The sequence below is a fragment of the Triticum aestivum genome, chromosome 2A (genome assembly GCF_018294505.1).
Source record: "Triticum aestivum cultivar Chinese Spring chromosome 2A, IWGSC CS RefSeq v2.1, whole genome shotgun sequence".
Lineage (NCBI taxonomy): Eukaryota > Viridiplantae > Streptophyta > Magnoliopsida > Poales > Poaceae > Triticum > Triticum aestivum.
Window position 1 is genome coordinate 696,385,461 of NC_057797.1, and position 17,211 is coordinate 696,402,671.

At 44.9% G+C, this 17,211-nt stretch overlaps 2 protein-coding genes across 2 annotated transcripts; both read left to right on the top strand.

Annotated features, from left to right (window-relative positions):
* Positions 1 to 3,690: 3,690 nt before the first annotated feature.
* On the top strand, positions 3,691 to 9,792 carry LOC123190323 (uncharacterized). Its single transcript, XM_044602943.1, has 3 exons — positions 3,691 to 4,172; positions 6,455 to 7,470; positions 7,930 to 9,792. Exons 1-3 carry the CDS (start codon positions 3,943 to 3,945, stop codon positions 9,231 to 9,233), a joined length of 2,550 nt encoding a protein of 849 aa, XP_044458878.1. The 5' UTR covers positions 3,691 to 3,942; the 3' UTR covers positions 9,234 to 9,792.
* Positions 9,793 to 12,783: 2,991 nt separating this feature from the next.
* On the top strand, positions 12,784 to 15,875 carry LOC123190324 (wall-associated receptor kinase 3). The gene is made up of 3 exons (XM_044602944.1): positions 12,784 to 13,967; positions 14,096 to 14,248; positions 14,378 to 15,875. The coding sequence occupies exons 1-3, from the start codon at positions 13,097 to 13,099 to the stop codon at positions 15,580 to 15,582; spliced, it is 2,229 nt and encodes a 742-aa protein (XP_044458879.1). The 5' UTR covers positions 12,784 to 13,096; the 3' UTR covers positions 15,583 to 15,875.
* Positions 15,876 to 17,211: the final 1,336 nt, after the last annotated feature.

Below are 17,211 nucleotides of genomic sequence, written 5' to 3' on the forward strand. Positions count from 1 at the left end.
TAGCCACAATCACACGGTTCGATGTGCAACAACAATATTTATTCGATGAAGGCAACTCTCATGCAATTTCCAGCGGTGACATGAAATTTAACAAAACATTGTCCATTTTTCTTAAACAGTGTTCCAAAAGCACACATTTATGTATCTTTGCAAAACTCAAAATAGCTCATTTTGAGGGTTTTTGCCCAATTTCTGTGGGCCCGCTCATCAGTGTTCTTTTTGTTCAATTTGTCCCTCCTAGTCGGCTCGTCACCTCCTTCGGCTTAATACCTAAATATGTGTTTTGTGTTTTCTGTCACCTGTGTTTCTAGCGCTTCTCTCAAAAATTTAGAAGAGTCATGACGGTGCCCTGTTCTCCCCTGCATGCTACCATTATGCCAACCCTCAACATCGCCATCAGTTGCCACCGCCCCAATCCCGTATGAGTTGGTTTTCATCTAGTGGTTAGTTTAATTCCACAGACCTCCACAACTACCAGGTGTGTCGCACACCCTGCAGATCCACCATTGATGTTTGGGTTTCATGGTGGTATGCTCACCATCGGCCAGAGAGAGAGAGAGAGAGAGAGGAGAGGAGCAAGAGGACACAGAAGATGGCGACATCACGAATTGCTTATTGGGGTCTATCATGTGGATGCGACAGCGGAATGTGCCATGGTGGTCCAGGAGGACCCTCAGGTGGTATGAGCTTCTAGCGTCACATGTGGGTCGACTGATCCAAGCAACTTGGAAGCCATTGCATATAGTGAGCTATTTTCACTTGATTTTGATCTTAACACAATGGTGGTTCAAGTGGCCACCAGTTGCTCGACAGTTCTCAAGATCATCGATGAAGGAAACTCTTATTCCTATGGTGCCATATCAAGGAGTTTATGGCGAAAAAAATAAATGTTCTAGCAAGTCTCTTTGCGTCATGAAAACGGATCGTGCAATTTAAGGCTCATGAAAATCTAAGGTTGTAGCTTAGAGTGTGAGAAGTGAAGCTGGCTCACCTCTTCTCAAAACATAATTTATAGCCCTATGAACAATATGCAAAAGAGCTACTCACCGGAACCCAAAGATTTTGATTTCTCATAAGGTCCCGGTTGCTTTAATTAAAAAAAGACAAAATACCACATTTTGAGTTTTCCCCTTTTCTAATTTAAATGATATTCTCAGGATCTATGCTGCTTGCTCTGGCCAGGCAGTCAACCGGGAGAAAAGTGCAGTTTACTTCACCCCCAATGCTTCTCATGAGTTGAGAAGGGATATTAAGCAAACACTTGGAATCGCTGTGGAAGATTTCACTGAGCGATATTTGGGTCTACCGATAGCGGTTGGCAAGATTATGAGTGGTAGTTTCACTCATATTGTGGAGAGGGGCAGAAACAAAATGCAAGGATGGTCCGAGAGAAACTTGGCATGTGCAGGTAGGGAGATCTTGCTCAAATCAGTGGTTCAGGCTATACCCACATTTAGCATGTCTTGTTTTCAGTTGACCAAGAAAGTTTGCTCGCAACTTACATCTCCGATGGCAAAGTATTGGTGGAGTAGCTCCATTGACCACCGGTCTTTGCATTGGGTGTCTTGGGAAAATCTCACTGCTCCAAAGGTGAATGGAGGTATGGGGTTTAGGGATTTTGAAAGTTTTAACCTAGCCTTGCTTGGCAAGCACAGATGGCGGCTGTTGACCCATCCCAACTCCCTATGCTCCAGAGTTTTGAAGGGAAAATATTTCCATAACTGTGATTTTATGGAAGCACAGGCGCCTCGCTCAGCATCGACGACTTGGAAGGCGATCATAGCAGGTCGGAAGGCGCTAGAATGTGGCTTGATCAAACGTGTTGGAAACGGTGAATCTATATCCACTTGGTCGGATAGGTGGATCCCAAACACAAGTACTCGTAAGCCAACTGGTCGGACTGGGGTCGATCTGATACCTCGGGTCTCAGAGCTGTTCGATCATGAGACGGGGTCTTGGGATGTCGAACTAGTCCGAAGGAACTTTCTACCATCAGATGGTGCGGCTATACTGAACATACCATTAAGAGCATCCGGAGGTGAGTATTTTTTTGCATGGGATTTGGAGAGGTCTGGTGTTTATTCTGTTAAGTCAGCTTATCGTGCTCTAGTGACTCATAACGAGCATTCTGCTCCAGAGGAAGGAACGATAACAAATCCATCATCGTCAGAAAAAACATATGTGGACTGCCTTGTGGAAGCTCAAGGTTATTCCCAGAGTAAGAGTGTTCTGGTGGCGAGTGTTACTGGGAATCCTCCCGGACTATGCTACCCTACATCATCGTCATATTCGTACAACGGCGATGTGTGATATATGCAAGACAACGGCAAAAGACTTGCACCATGCGTTGATTGGCTGTTCTCATGCGGGTCTGTTTTGGAGTGCGGCTCGTGATTTTATGGGAGTCAATCTGCCGCTATTGAATTCGGGCACCTGGGCAAGAGATGTGCTCATGGATGATCAGATTGTGGACCATGACAGAGGTAAAATTATTACAGTCATGCATGCGATTTGGTCGTCGAGGAATCGGTGGACCCATGATCAACCAACTTATGATCCAGTTCACGCGATAAAAACTGTTCCTAATGATCTACTGCTGCTTGAATTTCCAAAGCCAGGTCGAGGCGTCTTGGGTCTCCAATGGTGTCCTCCTGATGCGGGATGGATTAAGATCAATACGGATGGAGCAATAAACACTACAACTTCATGCGCGGGAGGAGGAGGCATGGCGAGGTCTCATCTGTCGTTCATGGGAGCGTGGAGCAAACCTTTTCCGGGAGTGTCAGATCCTTTCGTTGCGGAAGTTCTGTCATTACGGGAAGGAGTTATCTTTGCACAACTACGTGGTTTCTCACACGTAGTGATGGAGGTGGATTGTTTAGAGGTTGTCAACCTCTGGTCTTCGCGTGATAGTTCGAGGTCAATTGTCGTGCCTATCTTAGATGAAATTCGGGAGAAGTCTTTGTCTTTTATTTCCTTTTCGCTTAGGCATGTGTCCAGATAGGTGAACACTTGGCCGATCTGTGTGCCAAGAAGGCTTCCGCCTTATTGGTTTCGGAGTGCTGGCTTGAGGACTGCCCTCCTTTCCTAGTTAACAGCCTGTGTAATTACATGCTACTAAGAGCCTATTTGGGACTGCTCTGCTCCTTAAAATTCAGCCCCGCTCCGAAAAACACAAGCCAAACGAGGTAGCTCCACGATATGCCGCTCCGCAAAAAAACTAGAATCTGGGGTACAACTCCTAGTTCTTTATGAAGCTCTTCAGGGGGTGCTCCAAAAAACTCTAGAAGCTAGAGTTAGGTGGAAATTACCCATCACTGCCACCAGTAAGTGGATACCCCTTCGTTTCTTCCCCCTCAACCAATCAAATAGATCTTTTCCACCAAATTTCTCATTCTTGAAGCTGGAGCTAGATGACAGCCAAACATTCTCTTTGGTTGTACTGTAACTTCTAGATGAAACTGCTCTAAAGTGAATTTAGTGAAGCGAAACCGATTTTTGTGAAGCGGAGCAGCCTCAAACAGGCTCTAAGTCAATAAAGCTCCCATAAGTTTCTGCAAAAAAAAAATCGTCTTGGGCCCACATGTCAGTTTTTATTTTATTTTTCGACCGACTTGGCCCTCCTCATCGGTCCGTCAACTGGTCTAGCTGAGCACCTGACAAAACACCTAAACACACGTTTGGACCTTTGGCTCTGTCTTTCCGAGTTCAGACCGTGTGCCCTTCTTCCCTCAAGGAAAAAAAGAAAAAGAAAAAAGACCGCCTTGACCGTGCCCTAGCTCTACCGCCGTCCGGCCCTTCACCGCCGACCGCCGACCGCCGACGTCCCAATCCCGCGCGAGTTGGCTTCAGCCAGCGGCTAAGTTAATCCCACCAGCGTGCCGCACGCCCTGTAGATCCGCCCCTGAGGATTAGGTTAGGTTTGGTGGCGGCCTGGTCGCCATGGGGCGGAGCTCGGGGGGAGAGGGAGGAGGAGGAGGAGAGGGGCAAGGGGAGGCGGACGGCGGCGGAATCGCAGACTGCTCGCCGGGGACCATCGTCTGGGTGCGGCGGCGGAACGGGTCCTGGTGGCCCGGGAGGATAGTCGGGCAGGAGGAGCTCGCGGCGTCGCAAGTGGTGACGCCCAGGACGGGGACTCCGGTCAAGCTACTCGGCCGCGAGGATGCTAGCATGTAAGCTTTCCTACCATTCCCTCTTCTATGTATTTTTTGCCCTAATTTATCTAGATTAAGATAAGAGATTGACCTAGGGTTAGCTGATTCTCTGTGCTATTCGTTAGATAAGGATTTGTTTGGTTCAGGAATGACATGGGAATACTTAGGCACTTTTTGATTCACAGGATTCACAATACGTAGGAATAGGAAAAATACAGGATTGGAGTGGCATGCCCACTTGAATCCTATAGGGTTCGCAGGACTCACAAAATGTAGGAATAGAAAAATACAGGATTGGAGTGGCATGCCCACTTTTTTGAATCCTGTAGGATTAGCATAGAGTATTTGATTTCACAGGGAAATCAAAGGAATTGTAAGATGAGGTTGGAGTGGATGCTGGATTTTCAATGAAATGCAGTAGACATTATTCCTTAGGAAAAATTCCTATAAGATTCGATCCTATGAATCAAACGACCAACACAGGAAAAATTCTAAAGGATTATAACCCTCCAAAAATCATATGAAATTCCTTTGGGTTGCCATTCCAAACGCTATTAGATCAACAAACGGGGTATTTTAATCATGGGAACAAACTTTTATAGATACTGCGACTTCCACATGTTTGAATAAATGATTGGATGTTATTTCGGCAATTACTCACTCTAGATTAATAAATGGGTAACAAATGCGAGTGCTAGGCTGAAATAAAACATGTGTGCCAGTCTTGGAATGGGCGTTGAATGAAATAAAAGATGACTAAAGTATGAAACAAAAGTTGATGTGCTGATTGGATTCTTCCATGGCAGTGGGATAGTCTTAAGAGCATTGTGGTAAATACATTAGTTTAGCCTTTTATGTTGTATGTTCTGTGATTCTGTCTATTGGATTTATGGTGTATTGAATTTGAATATTGTAGTCTGATGAAATTCTTGATTTTTTTTAACTAGAGATAATATATAGCTGGTAAACCAATCTATGAATCCTTGGCAACAAGCTCTATAACGAAGTGGAAAAAAGGATTGGTGGATGAATTGGTAGAGAAAAAAAAGAAGAACTAGATAGGCACTGGAAAAGCAAAGAAAGATTCTTTGTCCTTGAAAAATCATGCAAGAAGCGAAGCATGTAGATTTTCGTTGCACCAAAGTGCTCAACCAACCTCAAAGCTCAGTTTGAAACCCTAAACATAAGGCGGCGCAGAAGCACGGTATTTAGTCATCCCCGACATGGGCGTTTTCTGCTTTTATTCGCGACCTCATGAAAAATATGCATTAACCGGCCTGGCTAGTTATAGTGTGTGCCCAACACTCTTAACCTTGCCACCAAGCTGGCCACACTGATAAAAACTCGTGATAAATACCAAGAGAAACAATCTCTAAAATAAACTCTCTTGCCAATCAAATCTCACGACCAGTTCCTGCTTGGTGGACCCCATCCAAACTCATGCAATTCCATGTAAGAACCCTTGTATGCGTCACCCTTGATAGATCAGGTGGTCATGACCGTTGAAATAAAAGGCAACAAAATCTTATTCTATTCAAACCGACCAGATCTCATATTTCCTTTTAGATAGCTGCACCCATAACTATCTATATTTCTGATTAGAAAACATTTTTATTCAACCTCATGCACATGCACAACTAAGCCTCTTTCTCATATGCATGCACACATACGTGTTTCTTTTTTACGTGACTATGCTAGAGTCAGGTTCGCTTTAGCTGCTTCTGCTGTGATCGTACACAATCAAAGTCGTGGATACGTTGGACTTCTTCATGTCCAGCAGACTGCAGTCGGGCACGAATGCATCATCTTGTCACCTTCCTAATCAAATTTTTGAAAGGACTTTGGCTTGTAGACATCTCTGATTCTTAGGGTTCGTTTTCTACATCAACTTGTGGTGCACAAATAGCAGGCTCATACAGTCGATCAACAACGATTGTGGTTGGGGTACACATAGCCTTATCAGATTACATTTTCTTACAAGTTTCACTGACTAATTTCTTGCTTAGATGATTTTATTTATGTAGTAGTTTTCTAGTCACTATTAAATGGATCAGATTCTTGTTTATTCTTCTACTTATTCGTGGATCCCAAGTATGAAAGTATTTCTCCATCTAAGAGTAAGTACATAAGAATGTTAAAGAATTAGTTTCAAGTGAGTGTTTAATTCACAATGATAACAGGCAAACTGCTGATTGCACAGAGTACTCAGTATTACCTGCTAATGATTTGGCTTTCAACAGAGCTTACAGTTTGATTTCTGATTCTTTCTGTAATGATTCATTTCGTCCTCTCTTTGTCAGTGACTGGTATAACCTGGAGAAATCAAAACGTGTCAAGGAATTTAGATGTGGAGAGTTTGATGCTTGTATTGAGAAGGCAATGGCTTTTCAAGGAACTCCTGTAAAGAGAAGAGAAAAATATGCTCGTAGAGAAGATGCTATTCTTCATGCTCTTGAATTGGAAAGAAAGCAGCTTGCATTGAAGTACCAGAACCAAGGTTTCAGGGCAGATGACAGCTGCAGTACCCTCTTTGCTGACACAGGGAGGGAGTTTGACGACTTCCCTTCAGAATATTACTCAAGAAACAACGTCCAGGAACCTCAGTTGCATTTGCAAAGCTCAGCATCTCAGCAACGCGTAGATCTCAGCACTACTCGTTATACAAGCAAAAAGAGTAAAAAACAGAAAGGGGATAACTCTGTTCTCCTTGGTAAAACAAAAGAGTGTGAAGAAAAGTTTATTCATGCTGGTTCAAAAAGAAACTTGTCAGGATCTCTTGCTCTGGAAGCTTCAGGGAACACTCTCAGTAATTACGTCAATGGCTTTTCCAGTTCAGGACATACGCAAGAAGGATCAAATGTAGAGAGTGGTGAGAAAAATACAGCCCTGAAAAAGAGAAGATTAGTGGAAGCTGTTTTTGAAGCATCTGTTGTCAAAAAACATGATAGATGCAGGCCACTTGCTCAAGTTGTACAGAGTAGCGTCAAATTTCCTCGCTCTTTTCAGTGCAATGATGATTCTGGAACTGTTGTAGTTGAAGGAGGTAAGGATCCTTTGCCTGCTATCTGTCAGGCCAAAAGAAGTGGTGCCACATACCTGTCTGCTGATTCTGGTGATGCACATAGCCGTGACTTCATACCTGTTAAGGAAACAATATTAACAGAAGCTCATCGTGAGACAGAAACTTACCTAAAGCAGGAGGATACTCTTCTCGAAGAGCAAACATTTCCGGACTTCGTTGAGAAGCATGAATCTGATCCTTCAATGAGTTTATGTTCAGATACTGAGACAGAAGATGATGCTGAACTTCTGCAAAGTAAGTGCCTCGTTGCTACATGCCTCTTCTTTGGATTTTGATTTTGTAAGACACAACAATAAATAATCATGCTCCTGCTTAGGTTGTCAAATATTGATGCCTAATGATATTGTAGGGATGTTGTAGGATCAATTATTGCCGATCATGCAATTATTTAGTTATGCGTTAGTGTGGGGCTGAACTGTTGCAAAAATCGAGTACAGCTCATTTCTACTATGCTACCTAGTGCTGTGTACATCTATTTTGCTGGTGCACTTCTTTTATGGAAGTTTGTTGATTAAACTCTGTGCTTTGAGATATGCTAAGTATACTTGATCATGTTTGTGTTTTGCTACAATAACATACAACCTCCACCTTTGTCTTGAACTTATGATGCTTGATTCCAGTGACTTCCGTAACATTTCTTACTGGATATTTGTCCTTACTTGATCGCATTCCCTTTGTTGATATTATTGGCAGGGTATGCTAAGGTACAATCCCTTGAATCAGATGCATGTGATCCTAATTCCCTCCAGGCTTCTAATAAGTCAAGGCATGCAAATGATATTGATGACGATGATGAGATGAACTTTTCTACTCATATTCCTCAACAAAACGTCTTACTAGGAGAGGATGGTTCTCCTGAGTTAGGTGTTTCCCAGTGGCATATGAAAGGTAAACGCAACCGGCGCACTGCAGTGAAGAGACCAATGGGGAAGGCGGATGAAAATCTGTCATTAGATAGCTCAAGTAGTTTCATGAAGGGGCTGCTCAAAATGACCAATAAAGGTGACTCTAAAGTTGAGATTATTGATGCGTCTAGCCATCAACCGTTTGGTCAAAGTTTTCCTGAGAACCAAGAAGGGTTGGATTGTGGTCATGATGAAGCAGATTTGGTTGACAAGGCCGCGAGTCATTCAGGAGTTAACAGATACTATGGTAAAGATTATCCCTTATCTTCAGAACCTATCAGAGATATTGGACGAAGTTACACTTCTTTCAACGACTCTGAAATTTCTTGCAAGACCTCTTTGCTAAATAAAAATGGCAATCAGATAACCTCTATTGGTCAGAAGGCATGTGGGGAAGGATCTTCATTGTATCAACAAAATCATGGCTCACATCTTGGTTACATTGGGCCGGTGTTGTTTAATGTTGACCTGAAGGTACAGGCTAACTATCAAGGCGAGCATGTCCCATTGGTTTCTTTGATGAGCAGACTGGATGGCAAAGCTATTGTTGGACACCCTATCCAAGTTGGAATTCTTGAAGAAGGTTCAATGGACAGGCTTATTTTGGGCAGTGATCTTGTTCTGGAAAATAGCACAGCAGCAGCACCTGCTTGGCCAACAGGCAGAAGGACTGCTATGCCAAGAGTCCCACGTTTGAATTCATCACGAGCAACCTTAGATGGCAATGCCACCGATGAGCAGGGGGTCAAGCATGCAAAGAAAAGCACCACCAGTGTGCGGAGGCCATTTTCGCAGAAATCTCAAAAGAAGCCCTCTGGCTTCAAGAAAGCAAGCTCACCAAGCCAGAAAACCAGACCCCTTTCATCCATTTCCATTGGGAAAACGCCTCACAGAGAAGGTGGTCAGGCAAAGGCACATAGGCGCAGCGATGTTCTGGGTGGTCTATTGAAATCAGATGAAGCAATTCCGCTGGTCACATGTGTCCCCGCAAAGGTTGTGTTTAGTAGGATAATGGAAGCAGTTGGCAGGCCGTCCCATGCTCTTGCTCACCGTGCTAGAAAGGCCAGTCCTGCGGTACGGGATCCACCGTAGGTCTTTTGGCTATGCTGGTAGTACGAATGGTTGGCATGGCTTGACCCGGCTCAGGCTTGCAGCTGTTGTATGTACATTTCCCAAAGTCCCAAACTGTCGATACCTCAAAACCGTTGTTGATCTCTGACTGTCCGCCCGGTGACTGGTGTGAAGACGGAAAACTGTTTTTGTGTTCAGATGCCGAAGCCTTGGCTGGGCAATCTGATGGAAGGAGCTTTCTTCAACAAAGGGGCAACCAGAGTGGTGGCCAACGTTTGGAACTGGCTGCCCCTCTCTTTTGTACTGTGAAGGTGCTGACTTTTGTGTTTGATCATGTATCTACATAGTTTACCTCTGTTGTTACATTACATACATAGCCAACAGCCCAACAGGTCAATAGTACTATGTCATATGTAGAAGTTTATATCCAGACTTTGGAGTCATTGCTTCACCTGTACAGAAGCATATGTAGGTTAGTGTGTGATACACAGAAGAGCGGCTTCAAATGTTGTGAACACAATCAAAGCTTTCCGGGCAACCTTATCGACCTCAGTATGTCAATAGTTACTATTACAGAATCTGCAGTGCTGTGTTGCTGGCATTGTTGCCATCGTCGTCGTCGTTTGTTGTATTTTTCTTGTTTGAAGCTGCCATGGTATTTTATATCTGTCTGTCCCCCGTGCAAGGTGGGACCAAGTGGTTATTACAAAGAATGTAAAAAATGTGGTTATTACATTCCCTACATCTTTCTGTAAAATATACCTAGGCCGAATCAGTTGGAAGATGTAAATATCACTAGTCTGTGTTTGTGTAGAGCAGCAAATACCTGGAAGTGGCGGACGTGTCTGATCTTGCTGTTAAAACATAGAGCGACATTTGAAATTTTGTGTTTGTTGCTGTGGCTAATTACCATGTGACTGAGTAAAATACTTTCCTTTCCTCTTCAAGGCCCAGCCCCCTTGATAACCTAGTGTTTTTCCCTTGTCGAATCCCCTTTATATATAAGCCTGAAATTTCGCAAAGTTCCATTTCCATTGCTGGTGTAACACGGTAGTGTCACGGCTTAGTTCACCTCCACGAAGGGCATGTGCCACTAACACAAACGATCTGTTTAAATATACCTAGGTTGAATCGGTTGGAAGTTGTAAAAGACCACGAGTCTGTGTTTGTGTAGAGCGGCAAACACCTAGAAGTGGCAGACGTGTCCGATCTTGTCGTTGTCAAAACATAGAGTAGCATTTGGAATTTTGTGTTCCTTGCTACGGTAATTACCTGATTACCATGTGACTGAGAGTAAAAGTACTTTTCTTTTCGCTCCAAGTCCCAACCCCCTTGATAACCTAGGGTTTTTTCCTTACCATATCCCCTTTATATATAAGCCCGAAATCTTGCAAAGTTTTATTTCCATTGCCGGTGTAACACGGTACTGTCATGACTCAGTTCACCTCCATGATGGGCCTGTGTCACTAACACAAACGATCTGGCAGGGAAGTCGAAACACCGTGACTCCATCAACGGTGATGGTATGCAACATCAAAGAAGAAATTCGTTTGTGGGTGCCCGGGGTGCTAAGCACTTCACTTGTGTAATGCCGCGATAGTGATGACTTTTTTTGGGGCCCTTTTTTTAATAATTTTTCATTCAAATCATGAAACAACACAAAGTAGATGATCGTTACAAGCACACTGAAACGCAAACACAAAGGACCATGAACACCTAAAGTACCCTAGAACAACCATAACACAAGAAGTCTCCGGAACCCCGTGTCATCATTCCTGAATCTTGAAAGAAGACTCCTGCAGCAGAAGGATCTGCAACAGGCACAAGCAGGTCATCATCTTCGATCACGATACAATTGCCGCCATGCTGCTTCCTCCTTTCTTGACACCAGTGCTGAGAGGGCATGGACATCAATCCAGCACACCTGCAATAGCCGTCGCCATCTTTGGCTTTGAGTACCGCGAAAAGTGTCCCTTCCGAAAAGAAGAGAACCCGAGTCATCCGACCGGTCCAGCACCGCGGCCGGGCCTTCCGCCCGGACAAAGCAGAATCTCCCACCAGCATCGGTGCAGAGAAAGAAGAAGAACAGCAGCAGCAAATCATACCAACAAGGAAGAAGAAGGGTCTTCGTCTCCCTGCATCCATCGTCCATCTGAGGACCCAAACGGCCGGTGCCAATGGACCTCCATCCACCATAGGCCGCGACCTCGATGAGATCCGGGGATCCCTCACCCCGCTGGCTCCTAGACGAAGGCAAAAACCTCGCCTGACCGTGAACGAAGCCCGGAGAAACTTATTCCGACGCGACACCACCGCAACGGCCTCGGCAGTGTCTCCCTCGACCCTAACCCTACCACACACCCACCAAATGAATAGACCCGAGGTTCCCTCTCCCTCCCGTCGTCGGAGGCGCCACCGGCGGCGCGCAAGGGAACCTTGTCGCCTGCCAATATAGCCTCGTGCGATCCTATTTTCCCGCTGCGGTCGTTTCGTGACCCACGGACACAAGGTTTTGCCACCTTTTTTCTTGCCTCTGTTGGACTTTGTTACAAACTTCTCTCTTAATTAATAAAATGGCAAGCCTTTTGACTTGTTTATATAATAATAAAGAAAAGAAAAAGACAGTTTCAGCGTTTCTTTCCAGATCGCTTCGGCCTCCTCTCTGTCCTCCGGAGACCAGGACTCCTCACGCTCACGGCCTCACCACTCACCGCTTCTCCCACCTCCTCCGCCGCCGCAATGGCAGGGGAAAGCACGGCAGCCACCTCATCGCTCGCATGCGCACCCGCCCCGGCGCCGGCAGACGCACTCCTGCCCACTCCGCCAGCCGCCCAGCGTCCCGAGCAACGCGACCTTGGGACTGGGAGGCTCATATGGGCGGTAATAAGCTGGACTGGAGGTTGCGCGGGGAGGCGGAGCCCGGAGCCGCCGTGCCTGGCGACATGGGCGGCGAGGTAAGAGGCTAGAACCCTAGAATTTTGGCACTACCTATATCTGAATCTGCCACTCGCTCTTCTTCTGAAAAAAAATCTGCTATTACCTGTTTCCTCTGCAGTTCCGTTTGTGGATTGCCCTCCTGCTGGCTGGATGTTAGGGGCAATGGATCCTGATCATCTACTGTCCTCTTTTTTACCATCTAGGTAGACCGGGCATGAGGTTTGGTTGTTTAGGTTCAGGCATCGACTGAACTTGGTGAATCCAAACTACTTGATGAGAAGACAAGTACTACTACTCGTAGGTCTGCATACTTTCATCTGAACTTTTAGGTGGCCTGTCACCTGTCAGGTGGTGAACTCAATCAATTATACCCATGAGCAATGGTCTGCATGATAATATTTCATATTTGGTGTAGGCACCAATATGTATATGTACAGACAAAGGCCAGCAGTTTAAAGCATCCCCTCTGGTATCCAGTGTTTGCTTGAAGCATCCACTTGACTTCAGGGAAGGAAATGAGATGGAAAGGGGAAAATGATAACAGGGAATATGGTCGTGCTTATTACTTAATGGGACAAATATCTCTTTGACCGGGGGGGTGGGGGGGGGGGGTGGGGGGGGTGGGGGGTGTTGCCCAACTACAAGTCCACATCGGCACATCTTAGCTGAAGCCTGTTTGTGGCTGTGAGTCTCGAATAGATCACCTTCTTGGCTTCCACTACAGAAACTAGACCGCAATAAGTTGAGAAAACGGTGCCCCACTACAGAAACTAGACCACAATAAGATGAGAAAACGGTGCCCCAGTATTGTCCTACAAGAGAAAATTAGAGTGTACCACGGTACCAGAGAACCACGGGCAAGTGTTTGCTAGTGGTTCTTCCCCTCGGTTTCCTGAGAAACTATTGATAAATAGGCGTTGGAGCCTACCGTTTGTTTCCGAAGACCAATGGAGAAGGAGTTGCTTCCCTTTCCTCTCCTGCCATGGCTCCTCCTCACATGCTTCTCTCCATTCTTTGTTCATTCTATGGAATTGAGTACCTCTGCATGCTCAAGTTCCAACATCTCTATCCCTTATCCTTTTGGTGTCCATGGCCAGAGCCCCTCCCCAGCTCAAGGGTTCGAGATCAATTGTACTTCATCTGGCCCTAGGCTTCCCATAGGCAACAACTCAATTAGTATTCTCAACATCTCCCTGCTGGATGGTTATGTGACCATCCTGGCTAGTGCCGCTTCCCGTTCCCCGCAGTGCAGAGGGAACTTTGCTAGCTTCAGCCTTGAGGGGACAAACTTCACCTTCTCCGATACAAGGAACAAGTTCACCGCTGTCGGCTGTAATATGGTGGCCATGCTGGTGAATGGTACCAGTGGTGGTTACAGCGGTGGCTGCGCTTCTTTTTGCTCTAATAATAGCATCGTCGATGGTGCTTGCTCTGGTGTGGCTTGCTGCCAAGCACCGGTGCCAAAGGGGTTGAAGAAGCTGTATTCAGATTTCACAAACATAAACATAACTGCCAGCCTCAGCAAGTATACTTCAGCATGTGCTGAGGCGTTCATCGTGGAGCAGAACTCCTATGCTTTCGCTACTGCTGACCTGAAGATCCTGAACAACTCAAATAAAAGCCCTCCTCAATACCGGCATGTTGTTCTTGAGTGGTCCATAGATGGTGGCAGCTGTGAGGAGGCAAGCCGCTCTGCATCATATGCTTGCAAGGAGAATTCTTACTGCTATAACTCGTCTAATGGGATTGGATATCGCTGCAATTGTACCAACGGGTTTCAGGGGAACCCATACCTGCAAGGGCCTGGTGGATGCCAAGGTAACGAACACGTATGTGCTTATATTTTCTGACTTTATTTGTTTCCTCAGTTTTTGTTTTCCAGCTTAATAATCGGCAAGAACTACCCATATCTGATATCTGTTTGGTTCCATGTGACTGTCGGCAAGATATCGATGAGTGCTTCCTTGGAAATCCATGCACACATAGCTGCATCAACGTGAAGGGCGGTTTCAACTGTACTTGCCCATCAGGGATGAGTGGTAATGGCCGAAAGGATGGAAGTGGCTGCAATGGAATTGGCACGCTGCAGATTTCAATAGGCAAGTTTCTGAAGCCCTATCTCACTGCTTTGTCATGCGATGGATGTTTACACTGTACAGGAGGCATGTTGAGTTAGATTAATGCTTGACCAAATAAATAATCCTCCGAGTTTTACTGTGCCTTTGCAGTTGTGGGACTAGCTCTGCTACTGCTTCTCCTTGTTTTCAGTTTCTGGACTCACTGTCTTGTTAAGAGGAGAAAGCTTGCGAAGAAAAGACAGAGATATTTTATGCAGAATGGTGGTGTCTTACTGAAGCAGCAGATGCTTTCTCGGAAGGCACCGCTGCGGATATTTACCTCAGGTGAGCTTGACAAGGCAACCAACAAATTCAGCGATAACAATGTTGTTGGCAGAGGTGGATTCGGGACAGTCTACAAAGGTATATTATCAGATCAAACGGTTGTAGCAGTCAAAAGGTCGCAGCGGGTTGATCAGAGCCAGGTGGAGCAATTCGTGAATGAGCTGGTCATTCTTTCACAAGTGACCCACAAGAATGTGGTTCAGCTACTAGGCTGCTGTCTCGAGGCAGAAGTTCCCTTATTGGTCTATGAATTTATCACCAACGGGGCCCTTTTTCATCATCTTCACAATACATCAATCCCGATGTCGTGGGAGGACCGCCTGAGGATTGCAGTTGAAACTGCATCGGCACTTGCATATTTGCACCTAGCTGCAAAGACGCCAATCGTCCACAGAGACGTCAAGTCATCGAACATACTTCTTGACACAAGCTTCACCGCAAAGGTGTCCGATTTCGGCGCGTCAAGGCCGATACCCCGCGATCAGACCCATGTGACGACCTTGGTGCAGGGCACACTAGGGTACATGGACCCTGAGTACTTCCAGACAAGCCAGCTGACCGAGAAAAGCGACGTCTACAGCTTCGGTGTGGTGCTCATCGAGCTACTGACAAGGGAGAAACCAATATGTGGCGGACAGATGGACGAGGTGAGAAGCCTAGCGATGCATTTTAGCACGATGTTCCATCAGAACCAGTTGCTGAAGATTGTAGACTCTCAAGTGGCCGAGGAAGCTGGAATGCGGCATGTCAAAACGGTCTCGCAGCTGGCTTTGCGATGCTTGAGGCTGAGAGGTGAAGAGAGGCCGAGGATGATTGAGGTTGCGGTTGAACTTGAAGCGCTGAGAAGACTGATGAAACAACACTCTGTTCTGAAGAGTGAAGAAGAAGAGCCTCTACTTCCTCTGCTTCGAGACTTGAGCTGCCGCGGGGAGATGAATTTCGATGCGCAGTTGAGTTCGAGCCATGATGGAATTGCCAAGGATGAAAGTATGGAGATCATTCTACTCCCGTCCGGCGACCTCTCATGTTAGGTCTTTCATAGTAATGATCTGTTCAATTGTGTTTAGCTGCTAGTCGTAGAAACTCATAGTAGGGTTATACCAGGGAACTGTTGGCTAGTTTTTTTCTTTCTCCATATCTATCTAGTACACCCCTATTTTCGACCTGTTTGTAGGTCAAGAAATGACTCAGCTAAATTTACACCACTGGGATTTCATTTTCACCGAAACTTGAGATACGAATCATTCTGAAGTCTTGCGTTCCTTGTAAAATTTCTGTGTGACATACAGAGTTTTTCATTTGCAGAGGGGTAAGTTCCCATGAATTAGGCGTGACAAATGTGTGAGAAGACGGCACCTGTCCTGTATGCATCCAAAAATGAACCAAATTCGTCCTGGATGAACATACATTTTCATTTTGACGGGCGGTTGGTACTTGGCGCTATCATGGCAGACCGAGGCGGCGACGACGGAGAGAAGACGGCACGCGCGACTGGGCTCTGGTGGCTTTGGACTTTGTTTGAGAGGAGGGGCGCCTTGCCTTACCCTGTGGGCTGTGGAAAATGAATGGATGGCTTGACCTTGACCTTGACCGTGACCGTGCCCCTGAATACATTTTTTTTCTGAGAGAGACCCGTACGAATGCTTTTTTCTGAGAGAGAGTATTGGTGTTTTGACTTTCTCAACGATTGCAAGAAGAAAAAAACATGTTTTCGTCCTTTTGGGCTTCACAGTTTTCAGTGTCACGGGCCTCACCTCCACGACGGGCCTAACTGAGACTCAGACTCAATGCGTAAGTAATGACTAGCAAATATGCCCGTGCATTGCAACGAGAGACACAAAAATCATGACTAACTAAATAAGTATGATTCAATGTCCTGACACATGAGCGTACTCTATTTTAACACTGTGGCTCACCATGTTGCTATTTTTTTTCTCACCCTACCCGATGGTGGTTGCGATGTCCACGTGATCACAATGCATTCGACGTGGTAAATCCCAAGCCTATGAGTTTGCCAGTGCATGCCACATTTGTCATTATGTTGCGCAAGGGGACGTTTAAAACTTTAAAAACAAATCTCATTAACTACATACTACTCCCAACGCCAAGACGTATAAAGACTTTCAAAAAACTAATCGAATCCTAAACATAAAATACTTTTGAATCAGTGAACAGTTTTTCGAATCGACAAACATGTTTTTTTGAAATTTTTTATTCTCTTAAAAAAGTAATGAACATTACATTTGTTTACAAACTTTTTAAATGTATGAAACGGTTTCAAATTCATTAACATTTTTTGACTCAACAAACATTTTTTGAATCGATGACTTTTTTTTAAATTGGGGAACAAATTTTAAAAATCATTTTTTGTGAACATTTTCTAAAATGTTATGGCCATTTTTTTCAGATTTCCGAATATGTTTTGACTACATGGTCATTTTTTCAAAATCATGCACTTGATTTTATTTCCCGACCATTTTTCCAAATTGTGTTTTTTATAATATTGCGAACAATTTTGCAAAACGACCAACATTTTTTGAATCTGCAATATTTTTATGATTTTCTAAACATTTTTGAATTCACATATATTGTATGATTTCTCAAACATTTTGTTTGAAAACTCGTAACTTTAGAATATTAGATCCTGAATTAATTTAAAG

Bases quoted from the DNA above. Each gene is read 5' to 3' on its own strand.
- LOC123190324 (XM_044602944.1), top strand. From the start codon at position 13,097: ATGGAGAAGGAGTTGCTTCCCTTTCCTCTCCTGCCATGGCTCCTCCTC. The intron at 13,968-14,095 runs GTAACGAACACG...ACTGTCGGCAAG, and splicing joins AGGGCCTGGTGGATGCCAAG to ATATCGATGAGTGCTTCCTT. The intron at 14,249-14,377 runs GCAAGTTTCTGA...GTGCCTTTGCAG, and splicing joins CACGCTGCAGATTTCAATAG to TTGTGGGACTAGCTCTGCTA.
- LOC123190323 (XM_044602943.1), top strand. From the start codon at position 3,943: ATGGGGCGGAGCTCGGGGGGAGAGGGAGGAGGAGGAGGAGAGGGGCAA. The intron at 4,173-6,454 runs GTAAGCTTTCCT...TCTCTTTGTCAG, and splicing joins GGCCGCGAGGATGCTAGCAT to TGACTGGTATAACCTGGAGA. The intron at 7,471-7,929 runs GTAAGTGCCTCG...TATTATTGGCAG, and splicing joins TGATGCTGAACTTCTGCAAA to GGTATGCTAAGGTACAATCC.